This window comes from Amia ocellicauda, chromosome 19 (assembly GCF_036373705.1).
Source record: "Amia ocellicauda isolate fAmiCal2 chromosome 19, fAmiCal2.hap1, whole genome shotgun sequence".
Classification (NCBI taxonomy): domain Eukaryota; kingdom Metazoa; phylum Chordata; class Actinopteri; order Amiiformes; family Amiidae; genus Amia; species Amia ocellicauda.
This window is the reverse complement of record NC_089868.1, coordinates 11,249,946-11,269,063: the sequence shown is the minus strand read 5'-3', so window position 1 is coordinate 11,269,063 and position 19,118 is coordinate 11,249,946. Positions and strand designations below refer to the sequence as shown.

The 19,118-nt window shown below is 39.5% G+C and overlaps 1 protein-coding gene across 2 annotated transcripts in view; it reads left to right on the top strand.

The window, feature by feature from the left end:
• The window catches only part of ttll7 (tubulin tyrosine ligase-like family, member 7), a 69,396-nt gene that overhangs the window by 26,426 nt on the left and 23,852 nt on the right, over positions 1–19,118 (top strand). For both annotated transcript variants that reach the window (XM_066692181.1, XM_066692180.1), the window contains exons 5-10: positions 611–678; positions 1,402–1,560; positions 4,117–4,333; positions 5,121–5,285; positions 6,681–6,839; positions 15,774–15,868. In XM_066692181.1, the coding sequence (XP_066548278.1) occupies positions 611–678; positions 1,402–1,560; positions 4,117–4,333; positions 5,121–5,285; positions 6,681–6,839; positions 15,774–15,868 (863 nt within the window). The remainder of the gene's footprint in view (positions 1–610; positions 679–1,401; positions 1,561–4,116; positions 4,334–5,120; positions 5,286–6,680; positions 6,840–15,773; positions 15,869–19,118) is intronic.

The following is a 19,118-nucleotide window of genomic DNA, read 5'->3' as shown; positions in this document are numbered from 1 at the left end:
CTGGTTTTGTTTTTACTTTCCACCTTATGATGATTCTCACAGGAAAGTGGCTCTCCGAAAATGTCGATGATTTCTTTAAAACCTCAGAGTCCCAATTACAGAAGACTCATTCGGATAACGGTTCTTGTTTTTTTTGTGTGTGTGTGTGTGTGTGTGTGTTTTTTTCTCTTCCCCGCGATTTACTCTGAACGTTTGCTGTCAGGCTGCAGTTCACATGAGCCTAATTACAGGCCTTGTTCAGCCTCATTTGGTCAAAGAACACACAATCTCAGTTTTTTTTTTTTTTTGCATTCAAAGCAATTCATTCATCTGTCACTGCCTACAATTGCAGGAGCTCTGATGCAGAACCAATTACGATGCCCCAAGGAGCAGAAATTGATCGACTTTTTTTGTTTTTAATTAAAAAAGATGTGGTAAACTAAATAAGGGTTAAGAAAGGTCTTACAGTCACCTTTTGTTTTGAGCTCATAATTGGCCCAAAATGTCAGAACATTGTAATCTAAGTGATATGAGGAATATTTCATGCTTTGTTTTCTATATCACTTGCTTTTTTTGGAGGGGGGTGAGAGCTTGAAGGTTAACAATAGCAATGTCTTTACTTTTAATACAGAGGATTAACCATTTCCCAGGAATGGGGGAGATCTGCCGGAAAGACTGCTTGGCAAGAAACATGGCCAAGTAAGCTGCTGTTCTTTAAAGATACAGATGACACTGGAAAACTCTGGACAGTTCATACATACATATAAACAGACTAAGGACCACATTTGCTTACACAATTACCACAATGTTAAATGTAGATTTCTTTTGAAAGAGGAAATAACACATCACAGAATGCTAATTTAAGGACATCAACACTCCAACAGCAATAATAGAGTAATAATAGAGGGTTCTATTCACATGAAGTGTTAGTTAGACCTGGTTTTTGGTTGAAATGTATTTATTCTTATTCTTAGATAATTAAGATGGCTGATGGATGGAAGACAAAAGATTTTCAAACAATGGTTCAGATATGAAGACACATTAATGAAGAAGAAATTAAGTCACAGTTGTATTTCCTTTGGCAACTGCACTCCTCTAACTCATACTTTCAAAATGTTATTACTGTGCATTATTCAGATGGAGGGATGTAAGAGTTATGAACCAGTATTATATTGTTTCTTCTTTTTTTTTTTTGACAAATGAAATAATTGCTAACATAATTGTACCTTCTGAATATGACTCTTGGGAGTCTGGGTATGATTTCACATAATCAGGGAATCACATTATATTCAAAATTATTTAATCTACATCTTCACATTATTTCCCTCTGGGGCTTTTGAAAACCCTGTGCCTGGTCTTATTGTATTGCTGTCCCGCAGTCTCTTAAATTACTTAGTCTCTGCCTCATCCTTCTGATTTTAGGATGATAAAGAACCAACCTCAGGACTACAGCTTCATTCCCAAAACCTGGATCTTTCCAGCTGAGTACACGCAGTTCCAGAACTACGTGAAGGAACTGCGGAAGAAACGCAAGCAGAAGACATTCATCGTGAAGCCCGCCAATGGAGCCATGGGTCATGGGTAGGTCACAGATGGAAGGTTCTAGCAGTGCCTGAGCAAATTGAATAGCTGTTTTATGCCTGAGTGTGAAGGATGTATGATATTACCCACAACTTTAGTACTCTGGAAAATAACAGGCCCGTGCTTTATTGAGTCGTTTTGTCAAAACAATCCTACCATTCCTGCACTAGACCTAATTTTCTTGTTGGAGTGATATTTTTTTTTCTTCGCCATCAATCCCAGGCAAGGACGCAGTCCCCGGCAGTCCGTTCCCGGAAGGTCTCGACGTGTAATTACCATGCCCCATTATCGAAGACGTTGCAAGAGTTCCGTCGAGACCGGCGCCGGCTATAAATAGTGTGCAGCACTAGGCTGTTGTGACACTATTCTGTCTTTGCTTTGAAAAGATTGCGCGCAAGATCTTATCAGCCGTCTGTTAACACTACGGTTTTCAGTAGTTCTTTAAATGGATTAGTCTTTCAACATCTGTCCATCAGATTCTACTTCCCCCCCACCCCCCCGAATGGTTAATAAAATAGTGATGTTATTTAATGTACTATTCACATATATAAATGTTCTTCTAGATTATCTCTTTTTGTACCTGCTCAGCTTGTATATTGTCATACTTAGGGACTACTAAACAGGCTTTTGAATAGACTTCTCAATGTGGACAGGAAGTGAATAAAGACGGCTAAATATTGTAGTTTTGTGCACTTGACCCAAATTGTCAAATTGTAGGGTATGACACTGACATACTTCCTGAGGTCATTCCTTTGCATTTCAGCTTTGAGAAGTGTTTTCGATTTATTTTAGCTGGGTTAGTTAGGTAGCATTAAAAAAAAAAAAAAAGCAGAAACAGCAAATAGAGGACCCCATTGAACTAGTTTATAATTGTATCTGAAAAAGTTACATCAAAGAAAGAGGACAAGATACAAAATCAAATGTGAATTTGTTCATATGGTGAAAACCACACAGCAAATTCTCCTCAAGGAAATATTGATTGACTTAAAACATTGCTGAGTAGCCAGGTTTCTAGTGATTTACTGCCATTTAAGATAACTTATTTTGAGAAGCACAAATATTATTACTGGATGTTACTGTATTCCATTGTTTATTTAAAAATATCACACTGCAGGATTGGAATTATTGTAAGATATAGGAGTTTGAATGTAATTCAAAATGAGTTTAGCATTGGCTTTCGGAGGCGGCTGAGAGATTAGGTTTAAGATACCCTCAGCACGGCGCAGGGAAAATTAAGTTATATCTGCCTCGGTAATTTATTTTCAGTCAGAAAACTAAATGAAGTTATTGTTTGTGGATGCACTGAAGCTTGTTAAAGAAGTGTCAGGTTTAAATACAAGATCTCAAATGGGGCCAAATTAAACAGCAAGGCAAACTGGGTTTTGATTACCTTGCATCAGTGGCTCATCAATCAAGTCCTCTAATTGACAGAGAAGGCAAATGCCAGTTTTAACCCTGTCTGTGCCCCCCAAAGCTAACAAACCAAAACGAACCACAGTAGTCTGCAACAGTTAACATCAAACCCCCTTTAAAGCTGATGTTCCCCAAATCTAAGGCTTTCGAAACCACATGTGTAAGAGAGGTTTCTGATGCAGTCCTGAATCATTTTTTACATTAAAGAAAACAATTGAGAAAAAGAAAGAGTAACAATATGACTACTATATTTTGCCCCAGAGAAAAAATATATATGTTTCTGTCTCCAGCACAGTGAAGGTACAATTCCAAAACTGTATTTGGGAAAAACTCAAAATGTCCAGATAGAGACATCATGGATTAGGAAGATTATTTTTTAGTTATCTACCTACCTTTTAAATTGCAATCACTTTCAAGAAAAACAGATACTTTGTTTTATCTGGATCCAAAAAGTCTTTAAAATCACCCAGCAAATACAACCACTCATGAATTCAATATGAAAAGCCAAACGTTCAGGTCAGTATTTTCTGTCTTGCTGTTGTGCAGTTGACTGACTACGCACTGAACAGACAGCAGTTGGTGTCTCCTGCTCATGACAACAAAGGGTTTAATTTGACACTATTATGTCTTTGTTTACATGTGACATGACCTCATTGAAGATATATTAAATGATGTGAGTATATTAAAGAGTCATTTTCCTGTTTTAACAGTTAGCTGTGCAAGAGAATCTCGATTCCTTTTACATTAAATAAATGGCCTGTTAGGAAGTGTGTAGCCCTTTTTGCATCACATATGATCTGCACATTTTCTCTGTTGAATGCCACTGACAAGGCGCCCAATGAAAGAAACATTGTCAGTAGTTGGTTTTGACCTGTGTGCCACGTCTGGTTACTCTGCAAGCCATCAGAAACCTTAGTCTTCTTAGTCAATACAAGTCCCGGCTAAGACTTCAGCTGTTTAGTGTTAAAAAGTCAAGGAGACAAGCTGGCCTCATACAGACTGAAAATCCAATTTGACCTTATGCTGTAAAAATATGGGCTTGGCTTGGGGATAGATGTGTTTGTTCTTGCCATATCTCAGATTTAGGCAAAGATGTGTAAATATGGCTTCAGCCAATTCACTCCCAGATGTCTTGTCATGCAGGATCTCCTTAATACGAAACTGTGAGAAGCTCCCAGCCCACGATCACTTCATTGTACAGGAGTACCTCGACAAGCCCTTCCTCATGGAGGGCTACAAGTTCGACCTGAGGATTTACATTCTCGTCACCTCCTGTGACCCCCTGCGCATCTTCTTGTACAACGACGGGCTCGTGAGGATGGGCACAGAGAAGTACCACGCGCCCAGTGAGTCCAACCTGGTAAGCGAGCCGCCCGCCAGATGTGACTCATTAAAGATTAACAGCTCCTCCCCCAAGGGCCGCGGCGCCTGCTGCTCACTGTTCTCGATTCCAAAAAGCGGATTCTTTTACAGGCCTTCTGACACCCGAGAGTGAGGAGTGTCACTGTGAGATTAATGAAGCATCAGTTATACTCTGCTTTACAAGAAGGTGGATCAGATTGGTGTGGGGTGCAATTAAAGGAGAATCAGACAGCCATATGGGGCGAAAAACAGAGTTTCTTTTAGCAGGGAGTAGGGTTTCTATTGGGATACAGAATATGCTGCCATGAAAAATGTATGTATATGAAAGAACACTCTTCTAGTGAGGTACCAGAGATTAACAAACATATTTAAATTTAAGTTACTGAAACAAATCATTGGCCATGTCTCTTTCTATTATTGTTTAGTGCTTAGCTGGGGGAAATGGAGGTTTACGCCAAGCATCTGTCTGCCACAATTAACGTCCAAGCCTGAGTCTAGTGCAACTGCATCCTGCTGAATGCATTCCAAGGCTTAAAAGATTTAACAAACAACAACAGCAATATCCTTGGCTAACATATTTATAGACTGACACTTCTCTGTAACCATGATATGATGTGCAACACTACTGGATCAAATTCAAAGCCTTTTTCAAGCAGATTGAGACGGAAAAAAAATATTTATTTGTGACTTTGAATTGAAACGTGCAAAGGATTCCCAGAAGCCCATAGTAGGACCTCAGTCTCCCCCACATACATCCAGCATTGTAACTGTTTGTTTCCACCCAGAACCAGCTGTACATGCACCTGACAAACTACTCTGTAAACAAACACAACGAGAACTTTGAGAGGGACGAGACGGCGGACAAGGGCAGCAAGAGGTCCATCCGCTGGTTCACAGAGTTCCTCCGCACCAACGACTACGACGTGACCAAGTTCTGGGGAGACGTCTCTGTAAGTGAGGTCCACAAAACGTGACAGCTTCCCACGGTGGAACATGCAAACACTTTTCTGATTGAATTCACCAATATTCCTCAAGGTGAAACCTAGTCACACCACTACCTGTTCAATTTAATCAAATTCAGCTGCTCGTGGCCTGCTCAACCTTATAATGTGATGGGTTTGAAGTGGTTGAAAAGATCACGAACGGAGGCCCGAGTGGAATGGATGGTAATTGCTGAAGCTGTGATTAAAAGCTCTCACCTTTATGAATGGGAGTGAATTCACCATTTCTGTGCTTCTGTTTCTGCTTCTGTTGCATGCAGTACTCTGTTCTATATAGATGGCATTTAGCATATTGTTTTGATGCTATTAAATCTGATAACAAAGTGATTTCCATGTAACTTGGTAGTAGCAACCCCTTAAAAACAGAATACTTCAAAACACCCACTGTATTACCATTTATTACCAATTATCTTAATTATCATCAATACTTCTGTAGCCATCTTTGCAGCTACAAATGATTGCAATTTTCTTATCTTTGCAATAGATTTACAAATTAATTACAGTTTTTGCTGGAGTCTTGTAATTTTGTTGATAGTCATATTTTAAATGCTCACATTCACAAGCTTTTCATAATAATATCAATTGAGGCCCACAAAATATGATTGGTTGCAGCTGAGCTTAGTTACAAAGAACATTACAAAGAAATAGCTACTTAATATTATTGATTAAATATTCAGGCAACTAGGAAAAAAACGTTAATTGTTTTCCACTTGGCTTGAAAGAAAGAACAGATTTTATCTCAGGTTTTATACACGCATCCGGAGTCAAGCATGAAGTCCTGGTCATTTTCCTCTCACTGCCCCCAGCTGCAGGTTATCTGCATGTCTGTCCTGTATCTAGCACACCCGAATGAGCTTGTTTAGAGACACGCTGTCCACTGTGGTCAACACTGTTGTGCTTCTCTTGTTGTAGCTGCCAGTTGAGGCCTGTTTTTTTTTCTTCTGCTGAAGAGAGATCAGCTTAAATTAATGAATATAGTAGGGCTCTTTCTAATTTCAGTATTAGTATTGTTTCCCTGTTCACTATTATTATATTTAGATTTTTCCTTTCACTAAACAGCATCTCTCCCCCTTGGATAGCCTCTTAATTACCCACTGTTGGAGTGATGATGGGAAAAAAATTATATTTGAGTCTAAAAGCTTCTAGTTAGTCCAATATCTGTTACATTATTGAGGAAAATGTGTTCCCCTTACAAAAAAAGAAAACTGTTGACTTAAACTGTTTATGAACTGTGCTTTCGAAAAGGGTCCTTAATCAATCCGAGACTGAGCTCAGCACTGTCTGTGTGTATCATATAGCTCTGTTGATGAGAGTATTCCCTGTGTTTGTCTTGTGGGGGTGCAGGAGCTCGTGGTGAAGACCCTGATTGTGGCCGAGCCTCACGTCCTTCATGCCTATCGGATGTGTCGGCCAGGACAGCCCCCTGGGAGTGACAGCGTCTGCTTCGAGGTCCTGGGATTTGACATAATTTTAGACCGGAAACTAAAACCCTGGCTTCTTGAGGTGGGAAATTGCAAAGATAAAGCTACATGTTTGGTCTTTAAATATATACATTTCATGGATGTAGTGTCCAGTTGTTTTTAGTGTTTAGCTGGTTTCTAAATTGTGCTGGAGTACCCTCATTCAGAATAAGCTGATGGAGTACAGAAAAGCATTTTTACTTCATCACTTGAAGATCTCTGTTGAACACTGCCAATGTTTCTAGCACTATGACAACTTCCTTTTCCAAGTCCAGTGATGTCCCACCTCTTTTCAGTCCTGGTCTGACCTCCCCTTGGTTCTCATTTCCTGTCCTTTCCAAATTGCTGATTTGCACTTAATTCCATCAGAGGCTGACAAATTATGAAGGGGATTTGTTTGATGGGTTGATGTTCAATTATGAACAGCAACAAACAAACCCCACCTCTCAACTGACCTGAAATTCCCCGACCTCAAGATATTAAAACACATGTTGACTTAACCTTCTGCTGCCTGCTAACTCAACCTTATTAATTCCTTTCTCAGCTTGGTGTGTGTTACCTTAGACATTAGACATTCCTAATACAACAAAAACAACAACAAAAAAAGATCCACAAAACAGCTGGAAAGAAATTAAATGGATACTCGTAAAAATGATAAACACTCAGCTTTCCTTCAGGTTTGTTTGTGTAATTTGGATGTTTTTTCCCCCACAAAACGAGTAATGAGCCATCACAGTCAGCAATTAAATATTTTCTTTTAAGTAGTTATAGCTGTATGCATTTATCAGCCTTACATCACTGTGTCACTGCCTTATAAGCACTGTGGAGTGTTGCTTCTGAAGTGCGTTGCTATAAATAGGCCTTGCTTGTCACATTCTGCCACTCTGTGCAATGTGAGTCAGAGCCATAAACGAACACCAAGGATATGGGTCTGCAGTAGCAGGTCTCCCAGCTCGGCAGATCCCAGTCCAGGTCCGTTTCCGCTCCAGTTGTGGCTGGTGGAAGACTGACCCAGATCTTTAAACCTGAACCTGCTGGGCTCTCCTTCCACTCACAGAGTGATTGTCGGGCGTGAAACACTTTCAATATCAGTGCTCTTCTTGTTATTAAAAATAAATACATGCATACATGAATCAATCTGAAGAAAAGCTGGAGCGGTTTATCTGCATTTGATTGAGTCGTTGCTGAATGCCACCCGCATTACTTGCAGACCTACACTTGCTCTGATTGACCTACAAAAGGACTCAAACTTAGACATCCTCAGCGATTGCCAAAATGTGTTTCTCGCCAAATCCGCGCCCTGCATGTGAGGAAATACAAACCGCCGTGCATACTGTTGTTACACAAAACTAATGACTGCAGCACAACTGACTAGGCTTCTGCAAAGCTTCCTTATGTAGTACCCTTCCATGTTTCTCAACTAAAGAAGTGACTTTCCAAGGGGGCCGTTATTACTATCATTATTATTGCTCCTGTTCTGTGTGGCTGACACCTTTGTGGCCTTTGACCTGGGCATCTCACTTTTAACAGGGAACTGTAAAATGTTATTGGTGCGATGGTCAAATACTGTAGAGTGGCACAATAAAACAAATACAGAATTCTACACAGAAAAGCAATACATCAACATTGCACAGGGGATGTATGGTTATAGCACCCTTGTATAGTGAGTCTGCAGAACCGACGCTTAATGAAAATGTGCTTGTGATCTGATCTTTAGTTCATTTGATTAACTACAATTTATTTCCTACATTCAAGTGATTAATCATGACATCCTTTCATAGAAAATGATCTTCACGTAATTTGATTCTAGTTTGACACTCTGAAGTACATACGTTCACAATTCTGTTGCACTTCAAGGCTATAAATACTGAAATGCAGTGATTGTGCATTCATGTTACGAATCAGCCCTATGAAATAGACTCAATGGGCGAAATTCAGCAAATAGGCATAACAGATTAACATTAGCCTTTGTTTTTACAGTCACTTCAGGGTACAGTGTTTCCACATGCATACATTTCCAGGATTATATAAATGTGTGATATTTGATATTATACACTTTTAGTTCTAGTAATTATGATCCCCTGTGTTTTAATGTGGTAAAAAGACAAGTTCTACCAAGACTAACCTGGCAAATGCCCACATGCCTTGGTATAGCTGATAATTGCAGAGCGCTTCAAAAAGACCAACATGAAATTCTAGCCTTCAAATACCAAACACGGATCACATAATTAGACAGCTTTAATTCATAGAAGTTCCTTCCAAGACAAACAAACAAAAAAACAAAACATGTCAGCTGTTCTTTTTCCTAAGTCCTAAGACTGCTAGTATATCTCACCATGCTTTGGAGGACTTTTCAGGCCGAACAACTCAAGTTACCGTACTTGTGTCAACACAAATTAAATGCAACCACTGATGCAATGCATGCCCTCTCCTCAAGTCTGCTAAAACAAATACAGTAAACAGCGATCAAGCTCCTTCTGACAGTGAAACTACTTTGGTGGTGCACAAGGCTGAGGAGGAAATTAAATTCAGTTCCCTTCAGACCATATAAATATCCAACCTGTACCTGTAAGGTAGATTAAAGTCATAGGGGGGACAACATGTCAAAAATAATCCTGCTTCTGCCAGTGAAGCTTTTGAAGGAACGAGCATTATTGCACTTTACATCATGTTTATTATACGATTCATTTGGAGAAGGTAGTCCATTGTGGACTGTAAGAAACAAAAATGGAGGGGGTAGTATTCAATTCCAGATAGGATGTTCAAACTGTATAGACATAAAATAGGTTTGATTACATATTTACAACTGGGCATTTTGGAGAGCTATTTAGCAACACTGAGAAACAGGTACCTGCTAAAATGAGCTCATAAAGGTTCACCTTTGCCACTTACAGAGTCATTTTTAATAATTACAACATAAACAACAAGAGCTGGGAAAACAAGAGTTATCAAATGAAGATTAAGACTGGCATTGTGTGGAAAGACTCTTAATCCTTAACTTTTCAACAGCACCTTTATCTCCTACTGAAACTCCCAGACATAAACAAAGCCAACCCTTCCCAAAATGAACCTTGTACTGAAATTCCTGCACTTCCTGAGCATTGGAGCAGTTTATACCATCAGCATTTTCCCCTTATTTTATTTTTCCCAATGCCGCAAGACTTATTCTGTGTGTTCTGTATGGCGATGTGTCCTTCACATCGGCAGAATTGGTCCTGTCAGGCTAATTGCTGTCGCAGTACGCTTTCTTCTTTTGGAAAGCTCATTTTAGGGAGTAGTACATAGGGAAGCAAATGAGCAGTGCACCACATGGTTCTGCCCATTAGTGAAGCATTGCAGGGCTGAAGTTACTTCCCCAGGTAATTTCTCGGATCGCTTATTCACTTCTACCACAGAAATATGACTGGAAACTATTTATGGAGAAACGGATCAATTAGCATGGCAAATAATAGTGCGAACAACTCAGAACTCCAGAATATAGATAACGGGGATGGCAAACGAGTAGGAAGAGAGAAAAAAAATACACATACTCCTTTCTCGATGCAGCTACCTCCTGTAATTTGACAGTAAGATTATTTATTGTATCAGAAATTTACCACGGTTTTCCGGTTTACGCAACTAGGCCATGGTACACTTGTGGTGTGATCGGCCTCATTAAAGCTCAGTTACTTCTCGTTTGGGCTTTTCCAAAAATACAGCTGGTTTTACAAATAAGATGAAGGGGAGGAGGGGATAAAGAAATGAACAAGTGCTTGGTGAAAAAAGGATAATTACAAGGCCCACAATGCAGCTCTGTGGCCGCTCTGACTCCGAGACAGTCCCGCTCATTATGGAAGTGACTGTGGGGCCGACGTGGGCGAGTTCACTGGGGCGCACTCTCTCGCTGGGTTCCCCAAACCGAAACATGTGCAATTATTCATCCACAAGCCTGGCCACCATTTCCAGCGAACCCTAATCCTCACCACGCTAGTTAAAAACGTGTGTTTCGAAGAAGAAAGGGTGTTTGTTTTCGAGTTGTGAGATGTTTTGTTTTTGTGCGCGATCACACAGAAAGTGGTGTTAGTTTACCTAGGAGTGAGCCATGGTCATTAGTATCCTTTGGGGCTTTCATATTGGAAACGGTGCCCTAATTGCTTGCCCTCTAGCAGGGGGAGGGGTGGAATGATTGGCACCTAATGAGAAGGGGTCAGGCGTGCTCAGAGTGTTTCTGGGGACGATGACAGCTCAGACTGCACCCCGCGGTGGTCTAAGTACTTCCCTCCCCCCCACCTCAATTGTTTCAAGATGAGTTTGTTTGTCCTTTTCCCAAAGCCAACACAAGCCAGACTTCCCCTTTGGAATGAATGGAAATGATCTGCGCCGGCAAGCGTAAACAAACGGGGCCTTTTTCAGGGCTCGCACGGACACTTTTTTGATCTTCTGAGGCTCTCTTCACCACCACGACAGCAATTTCCCCTCTCAAACGAGGTGCTGCCTCCGAAAACCGAGAGGAACCGTCACACATGGAGGCAGGGCAGTAATTTTAGATGCGTCCTGTGAAACATTCCAAGGGGGGAGAAAATGTGTGCTTCAATAATCCCTCATTCTTGATTTATGAGTTTTTATATTACATTTTCAGTGGGTCACGATTATAGGATGCCCCCTGTACAAAAACACATTTTATATTTAATGTGTGAAAATAAAATGAAACACTTCAAAATGCAGATACTTTAACAGCACACTAACTCTACAGTAGCAGTCACAGAGATATTACTAGATTCTTAAATACTGTTATACCTTGACTCTGAAAACAGCAATTCTGAATAAATGTTGTTAATGCAAGATAAAAAGAACCTAACTAGTCACACCGGTGCAGAATTCAAGACGTACATTTTTGCAAAATGTTGCATATATCATTAGTAATGGTCCTTTAAATGCCTTCATGTCTATAAAAACGGCATTGTTTTGAAATGTTATCCTTAAAGGTAGTTTAGAGAAGAAAAAACATTGAGCCATACATAAACTGCATCTAAATCTTATCTAATGTTGTCTGTACATCAACATAATGGTAAGAATATTCACCGTTTCAGGCATAGCTGTTATGATAATGTTTGCTCAGAGACCAGTAGGCTCTGATATATTCTTTTCAAAGAAATGGCAACATATGTATGTCTCCACACATCCTTTTGTGTGTTTAATTTTCACAAATTAATATAAAAAGAATGCCATGCTGTTCCTTGCCTATGCACTATTAACAATATTTAAGCAAACCATTACTGCTTATTAAAAAAACAGTCATGCTGAAATACTGCAGCTGAAACCATAGATGGCAGCATTCACCTGATTATTCCAGTGTGAACTGCCGCGCTTTCAAGGGCGAGTAACAAAGCGCACAAAGGAAGATTATACAGATATCAAATGCATAAACCCTGTTGTGTTGCATTTTATCTGACCTTCTCTTATTAAGTAGCAAACAGTATACTCTGCAGAAGTTCAGATTGATAAGCTATTCACCGGTGACAAAGCCGAGCTAACAGAGAGTTTCTAAGATTTACATTGAAGTATCCTTGACCATTGTTTTCTGTTTGGAAACTGCTGCAGTTAGAAACTGTAACATTGAAGTTGTTTGTTGAGAAATTCACTGGACTGTTTATGTAATGCAATGGGTATTGAGTTTCTCCATTGGAATGTGCCACAAGGAACACAACAAAAGCACGAACCGATGACTGATAACTGTGTGAAACAGGAGCTTGCATTTTCTAGGCTACTGGTCACATTGCTTCTTTTTCTTTGCTTAGCATTGCAGCAGTGATTTTCTTTTAATGAAGCAACAATACCTTGATATTCAAAAAGATCACTGACATGGTGTAAATCTTAAACAAAAGGAACGTTTAACTGTAAATCAATACGCTCTATGTATGTGTGTACACATTTTGTGTAACACCTCAGAAATTTGATATTAAAAATCTCATAGTTCCTTGCCCCCATCAATTTCTGTTCAGAACAGATTTGGAGGTTTTTAGCTGAAAAGAGAAGACTGTTTCCAAGCTGGAAACAGACATTACTTATATGTTTTCTTTTGACAGATAAGTTAATAATCATAATAGCAACACTATATTAGTTTAACATGAATCAGTATGCACAGAAAATCTTGAAACCTGCATATTTGTTGTGGTGTTTCAGGATAAGCATAAAATCTGCATAGTGATTTCACAACCTAAAGGAATATTCCATAATTAGTTTTTAACATTTAGAGATAGAAAAAAAACATTGTATGTATGCAAAGAATATACACCACTGACTATACTTGCTTATTCTTTTTAATAACCAATCCATTCAAGTATACATTCTTGTACCCATATTGAATTAGCATGCCCTAAAGGATGGAAAGGTTAATAAATCTACTCCCTGATACACGTTCTTTCTTTTCTCTGAATTTCCTTCAATGAAATATTCAATTTAATGTATAAATGCACCAGTTGCACTACCTTATGTTATTGCTTTAAGCACAATAATTGAGATCATTAAGGCACAAGTACATCAAAGTAAATTGAAACCAAATGGTTAATACAGTTGGGGAGCAGCTTACAGAAACAGAGTCGCAGAGGCTGTATCTAACAAGTGGTTATGGAAACGTTGACAAGTTATTTATGCTTCAAAGTCATTGAGATCCAGGTGCAAAAAAAAAAGAAAAAACAAAGCCTGGGTTCACTGCTTTGTATCAGCACTTTCTCTTCAAAAACCGCATCTCTAATTAGGAACAGAGGCGTAAAATACTGGCACAAGAATTATCAAATGATTATGAGCGTGATTTATTTATTTTCCTCCTCGCTGTTCCTTTTTGGTTGTTTGTGTTGTTGTTGTGGTTGCGTGTTTCAGGACTGTGGATTAAGGTACGGTTTTAAAACAAAACTTTCATCTTTTCATCTGACATTTTTATTGAATGCCTCTTTGTAAGCGGACTCTTTAAGCCCCTGCCAAAGACACTTAAGGAAATCACTACAGGGTTTTTAAAGGCTACAGGGGTTCATTAGCCCCCAGACTGGCTTCACTTCCTCAATGGGAAAGGGTGCTGGTATGCTGCCAGTTTAATTCCTTTCAGAATGACAAATTGACAGTACAACAAATCACACTGAAAAATGAGACCGAAGCAAAAGTGTAACCAGGATTACGCAGAGTATTGGCATTAGCTCCAGTCTGATGCACATTTTTGTTAATTATTTTTAAAGCAATGAAAATGTGAATTGTTTCTACATGGGGTGAATGGAGGTTTTGAGTGGAAAAAATTTGCTTTTAACTGTAGGGCAATACTTTTTCAAGACTTGTTTTAATTGCTTGACCCACCTTGGGGTGAAACAACTTGTTAATTTTACTCTGTGTAGATCTGACCAACTAATGTTACACATATCAAATCGGAGCATAAGCTAACAGGGTTACAGTTGGTACAGTATATTCATTGCTTTACTGCACGTTTTCAGCCCTCCAGTCGGTTGTGATATAAATATTATCATACAGATCTGCTCCAAAGCCTCACACACATCAGAAACCACCTTTGCTATGGGGATTAAAGTTTAGCCAGGGTAGATTTACAGTAGGCAAAGAAAGGATCTCAGTTTCTCTGGTTTGCGTCTTTCCCTGCAGCACTAACTTGGAGGAGTGTGGGGTGACTGTGGTCCTTTTAAACACTTATTTGGCATTTACAAACAGCTTTTTAATACAAAATGTATTGATGTGAAATGTATAGGGCACCTATACTTCAACACATTTCTTTGTGTGTGCGGTTGTAGGTCTACTTTAGTGTGCGGTGGAGTATATTTCCAGCAAAACCTCGACAAATTTTTGTTCAGCAGAAAGAGCTACTAACAATTGCCAAGGAAAAAAAAAAACATTTCATTTTTGTACCATAACGGATTGCAATAAGTTCAAAAATGTTCCGTTGAATAATTCACCTTCCTGCTCTAATAGTCTGTTCCTCTGTGATACCTTACCTGCTTCTTTTTAAAGCAGCGTATTTCATGTCCACATGAATAGGGCATTGTTCTGTGATCTGTATGTATGGGGCCATTAGAAAGCAACTGCCTGAAGCCGTGAGCCAAATAAAACGCATCTGTTGCCCGGGCATTTATTTTTAAAGATACTAATCTCGGTGTTCAAATATTCATCTGTGGCCCTTTTATTAATCACAACAGCGCTAGTTCGTATTATAGGTACAGTAGAAACACACAGGGAAAGGGATCATACGGGTTGTTAATGGTGAAAAAGCCCTGCTATCGCATCGCTTAATGAGTGTAAATCGATACAGTCTTTAGTACAAGCTGTGGTACCTGAGGCAAACTGTCATTTGAACTCCTTTTAGGTCCAAAGCAATTCAATCAGCGTTTTCCTTGATACTCAACCCTTTTGTCACATTTGAAAGTCCTGCACCATCTGGACTACATATAGTTTAACGTATTATTAAGAAAGTTTTATGCTTTTATTTAATTTACATGAGACTAGATGTGAAATGAAATGTTTATAATGTATATCCTGACAGCTGCATACGATTGTGATGGAGTGACAGCCACAACTAGAACACAACAGACCTTTTTACCTCAGATATTACATCACCTGTAAATTATCCTTTTTCAAGCAAAGTTAGATTTCCTCTTGGAGCACTAGAGCCAGTTGCAGTTGGACATGTGAGGGCTGTACACTGTTTGGGAGGAAGGTGGCAGCAGCACTCTTCAGATTATACATCGGGAGCCATTGCTGCCCATGTTGTTTGCAGACAGCCTGGCTGGTATCTCAACAGCTTTCCTCTGCCAGGCAGGATGTTACTTGGACAGGTCAAAGGAAAGCCAAAAGCACCTCAGGGTACTCCCTCGCATCAGACAAAAAGCAGTCTTTGAGAATTCTGCAACCTTCCCCCAACACCTGGGAAACTTATTTGCAGAAAGGAAACCAATAGTAAATTACCCCCTTTTTTTAAAAAACAAGCGTTTCCATGTTTCTATTACAGATCAATCGCGCCCCAAGTTTCGGAACAGACCAGAAGATCGATTACGACGTGAAGAAAGGGGTCCTGCTCAATGCGCTTAAGCTGCTGAACATCAGGTAGAGCGTCTATCCCAGCACTCTCTCACTTTATCACTGCCGGCGCCTCCACAGGGCTGTTACACTTTCCAATTGAAGCTGGCTTATCTCCATCCAACTCATGCTGAACTAGAAAGCTGCTGATTTGATCGACCCCTTTTGTTTCAGAACAGAACCTTTAAACCTTTGAAGACTTTCCAGTTCAAAGGCCCCTGCTAAATAAGTACAAAACACTCTGCAGTGGCGACACAATCTTCAATATCTACCTCGATGGGCTACTCCATTATGCATACATTCATTCTCTCACAGAGATAATGTAGGTTGCTGTGTACCTGCATTGTCTGTGCCAAATATATTGAGGCATTGATGACTAAAACCGAAACAGCCTGGAACTACCTTGGCAGTAAAGACAATTTAAAGGCAAAAATACAGTATATCTACCAAGTTCATTCCAGGTAGTTTTCTAGGGGTTGTGGTTGCTTTTGACAGATAAAAGTGATACAATTCAGGCTGAAAAATATTTTATGATACAAAAGGCTGCATGTAAGGAAAAATAAAGTGACTGAGTTATGGTAAAAGGTAATGCTGATATGAATGTTCTGCCAGCCGTGGTGGATTTCACATTTGTTTCCACAGATAACTGGGTTTTGTAATGCATTGTATTCTATAACATTCAGTCTAAAACCAATTGTGACCATTTTGCTGCTTCCAGCCAGGCAGTACAGGGGTAAAAGTGAGTGCCATTAATGTGCATTATAAAACGGAGCAGCCCTGTTTGATTGATTGTCGAAGCCGTGACCCACAGCTCTGATTATGCTGTGAGCCCTTGTCCTCTACGGCGCTAAATATAGACCCCGAACAAACAATGGGACTAAATTATTACACAGATCAAGTGGATTGATTGCAAGGGAGTATATTGGGTTTTATGTTGAATAAATACTTACACAAGGAAGCTGAGCCATGTTGTAAATTGATCAACTCATGAATGTCAGAATGTATTTTTAGCATTGTTGTGGGAGCACAGTATGGGGGGGGTGGGAAATGTCCAGCATCTGTTGTCCTTAACTAAAATATATTTGTTTTATAAAAAAACTAAAGTTATTTTTTATTTAAACTCAACATCAAGTAATCACCACTCAACATCAATTTTGGATATGTACAAATTCCTCTGAACTGTTTTGATTTCCCTTTACTGTTGTGTACAAAGTTTGGATAGGAAATGATGCAAGGTTTGTTAGAAAATGTATATTTCAACTTTTCTTTAAAAAAAAAAACAATTTACTCTTCAAAAACTCAGTCAGACTTCTAAATAGATTTCTTCATCTAAAGTCACTCAGCGATAAGGAGGAAGATCTATTTTTTACCCACAACATATCTTACAAATAATGACAGACCATTGCTGCACAAAGGAAATCTGTCTTCTCTGGAATGAAGAGAACGCTTTGATGTACATAGAATAACCAGATTTAAATTAATTGTATCCTTTTGGTTTTTAAATACAGCTGTTACAATGATGCCATTGTGACATCTGCGCTGTGCTGTGACCTTTGCCCCCTTGCAGGCTGCAATTCCCAAACTTTTTAGCATCTGCTGAATGGACCTTTCTTTTGCCAGGGCCAGCCCCACCCTACCATTTTTAAGAGCTGTGACATCGTTTTCCTTGCAACATTGGTGGGAATAAACTGGCAGAAAACAGTGAAATCTAGACTGGCTTGGCTTTGGTGTCTGTGGAACATTTTGATATCAAATTGCTTACCTCATTATTGTTTCCTGATAAAGAAGAGACACAGCAATTATCATGACAATATCTATTCCCTTTCTTAGCACAGGGGCAAGTCCCAATGAAAAACAAAATAAAACGGGGCCAATTCCTAATAGGAGACCACGTTCTTCCAAGGGCCATTCCAGTTGGAACAGGAACTATGCACACCGTGCCCCAATTATAAAGTACAGATGGAACTAGTGGAGACAGACTGCAAACATTAGCTGCTTTTTATGTGTGGGTAAAAGTTTTTATACCACTGAGTCCTATACTCAAATTGTGACATAAAATTATAAATAATGTAACCTGTGTTGTTTTGATGGGCAAATAAAGTGCTTAACTTTATTACAGGTCACTGGGAATACTGAGTGTAGCCCCAGTGACTCTCCTGAGGAGGACTGTGATAGAGGAGGCTCATTATGTTTCTGCACTGACCTGTCACACACGGTGGAAGGCTATAATCTAGATTGCTGTAAGTGTTCAAGGAGCACAAAGTGAATTCCCCAGACACGTTTCCCCAAACCAGGGCAATCCTGGACATCTAGCAACCCCACGATGCCACTGCTCGAGAATTTACAATTAAAAGGACAATAAAATGTCAGGAGAAGAAAAATAGTAATACTGAAGACTAATGGTGAAAGCTCTCCTACCGAGGACTCGGAATTGATTCATGTGGTAAATATCCCTGTCTGGTTAATGCCATGGCCTGAATTCTTTCACACAACACTCTCACAATTTACAGTTAATTTTGCAGGGCATATCCAAGTGTGTGGCGGTCCTTCTTTGTTGTTTTCGGTAATTATTTCCCGTTGCTCAGATTTGAACTACCATCTCTCAGGCACACCTCCCTGAGTGCCCTCACCCCCTGACGAGGGGGATTTGTAAACTCTACTACATCCAGGGATGACGGCACCGTTCATGAGATACAATATGAGCCCGTTACACTCTCCCCCTCTAAACTCCTCCCTTCAGCAACAACCTCAGGGACCGAACGGCCTCAATCTCAGAGATCACAACACCACTGTAACCCTTGGGTTTTGTCCCTGCTTGACCCTGCTACACTCTGCATTTTGTTGTGTAGAGTGTGGAATAACCACCAGGCAACTTAGCAGATATCTTAGGTTTATTTTGGGCCACATTACAGAGAATAAAAGCACAATACCATCATGTTTCGATGATAAAACATGAAAACATGAAACAGTAGCAACACATTACAAATTGTAACTGGCCAGAGTAATTCTAATCTGTAATTTCAAGAAGGATACTTATTTTTGTATATAGAAAGACAACATACCTGCATTACAGAAAATAAAAAGGCAATACTGAAGTGAAAATGTTAAATGGCAATGGGCCAGACACATTGCAAGAAGAACTGATCAAAGATGAACAAAGGAAGCTACTGAATGGATCTCAAGAAAAAAGACCTAGAAGACAACAACATAAAAGATGAGAAATGAAATACACTTTGCAGGCGTGACATGGAAAAGAGAAGCTGTAGATCGAAGAAAG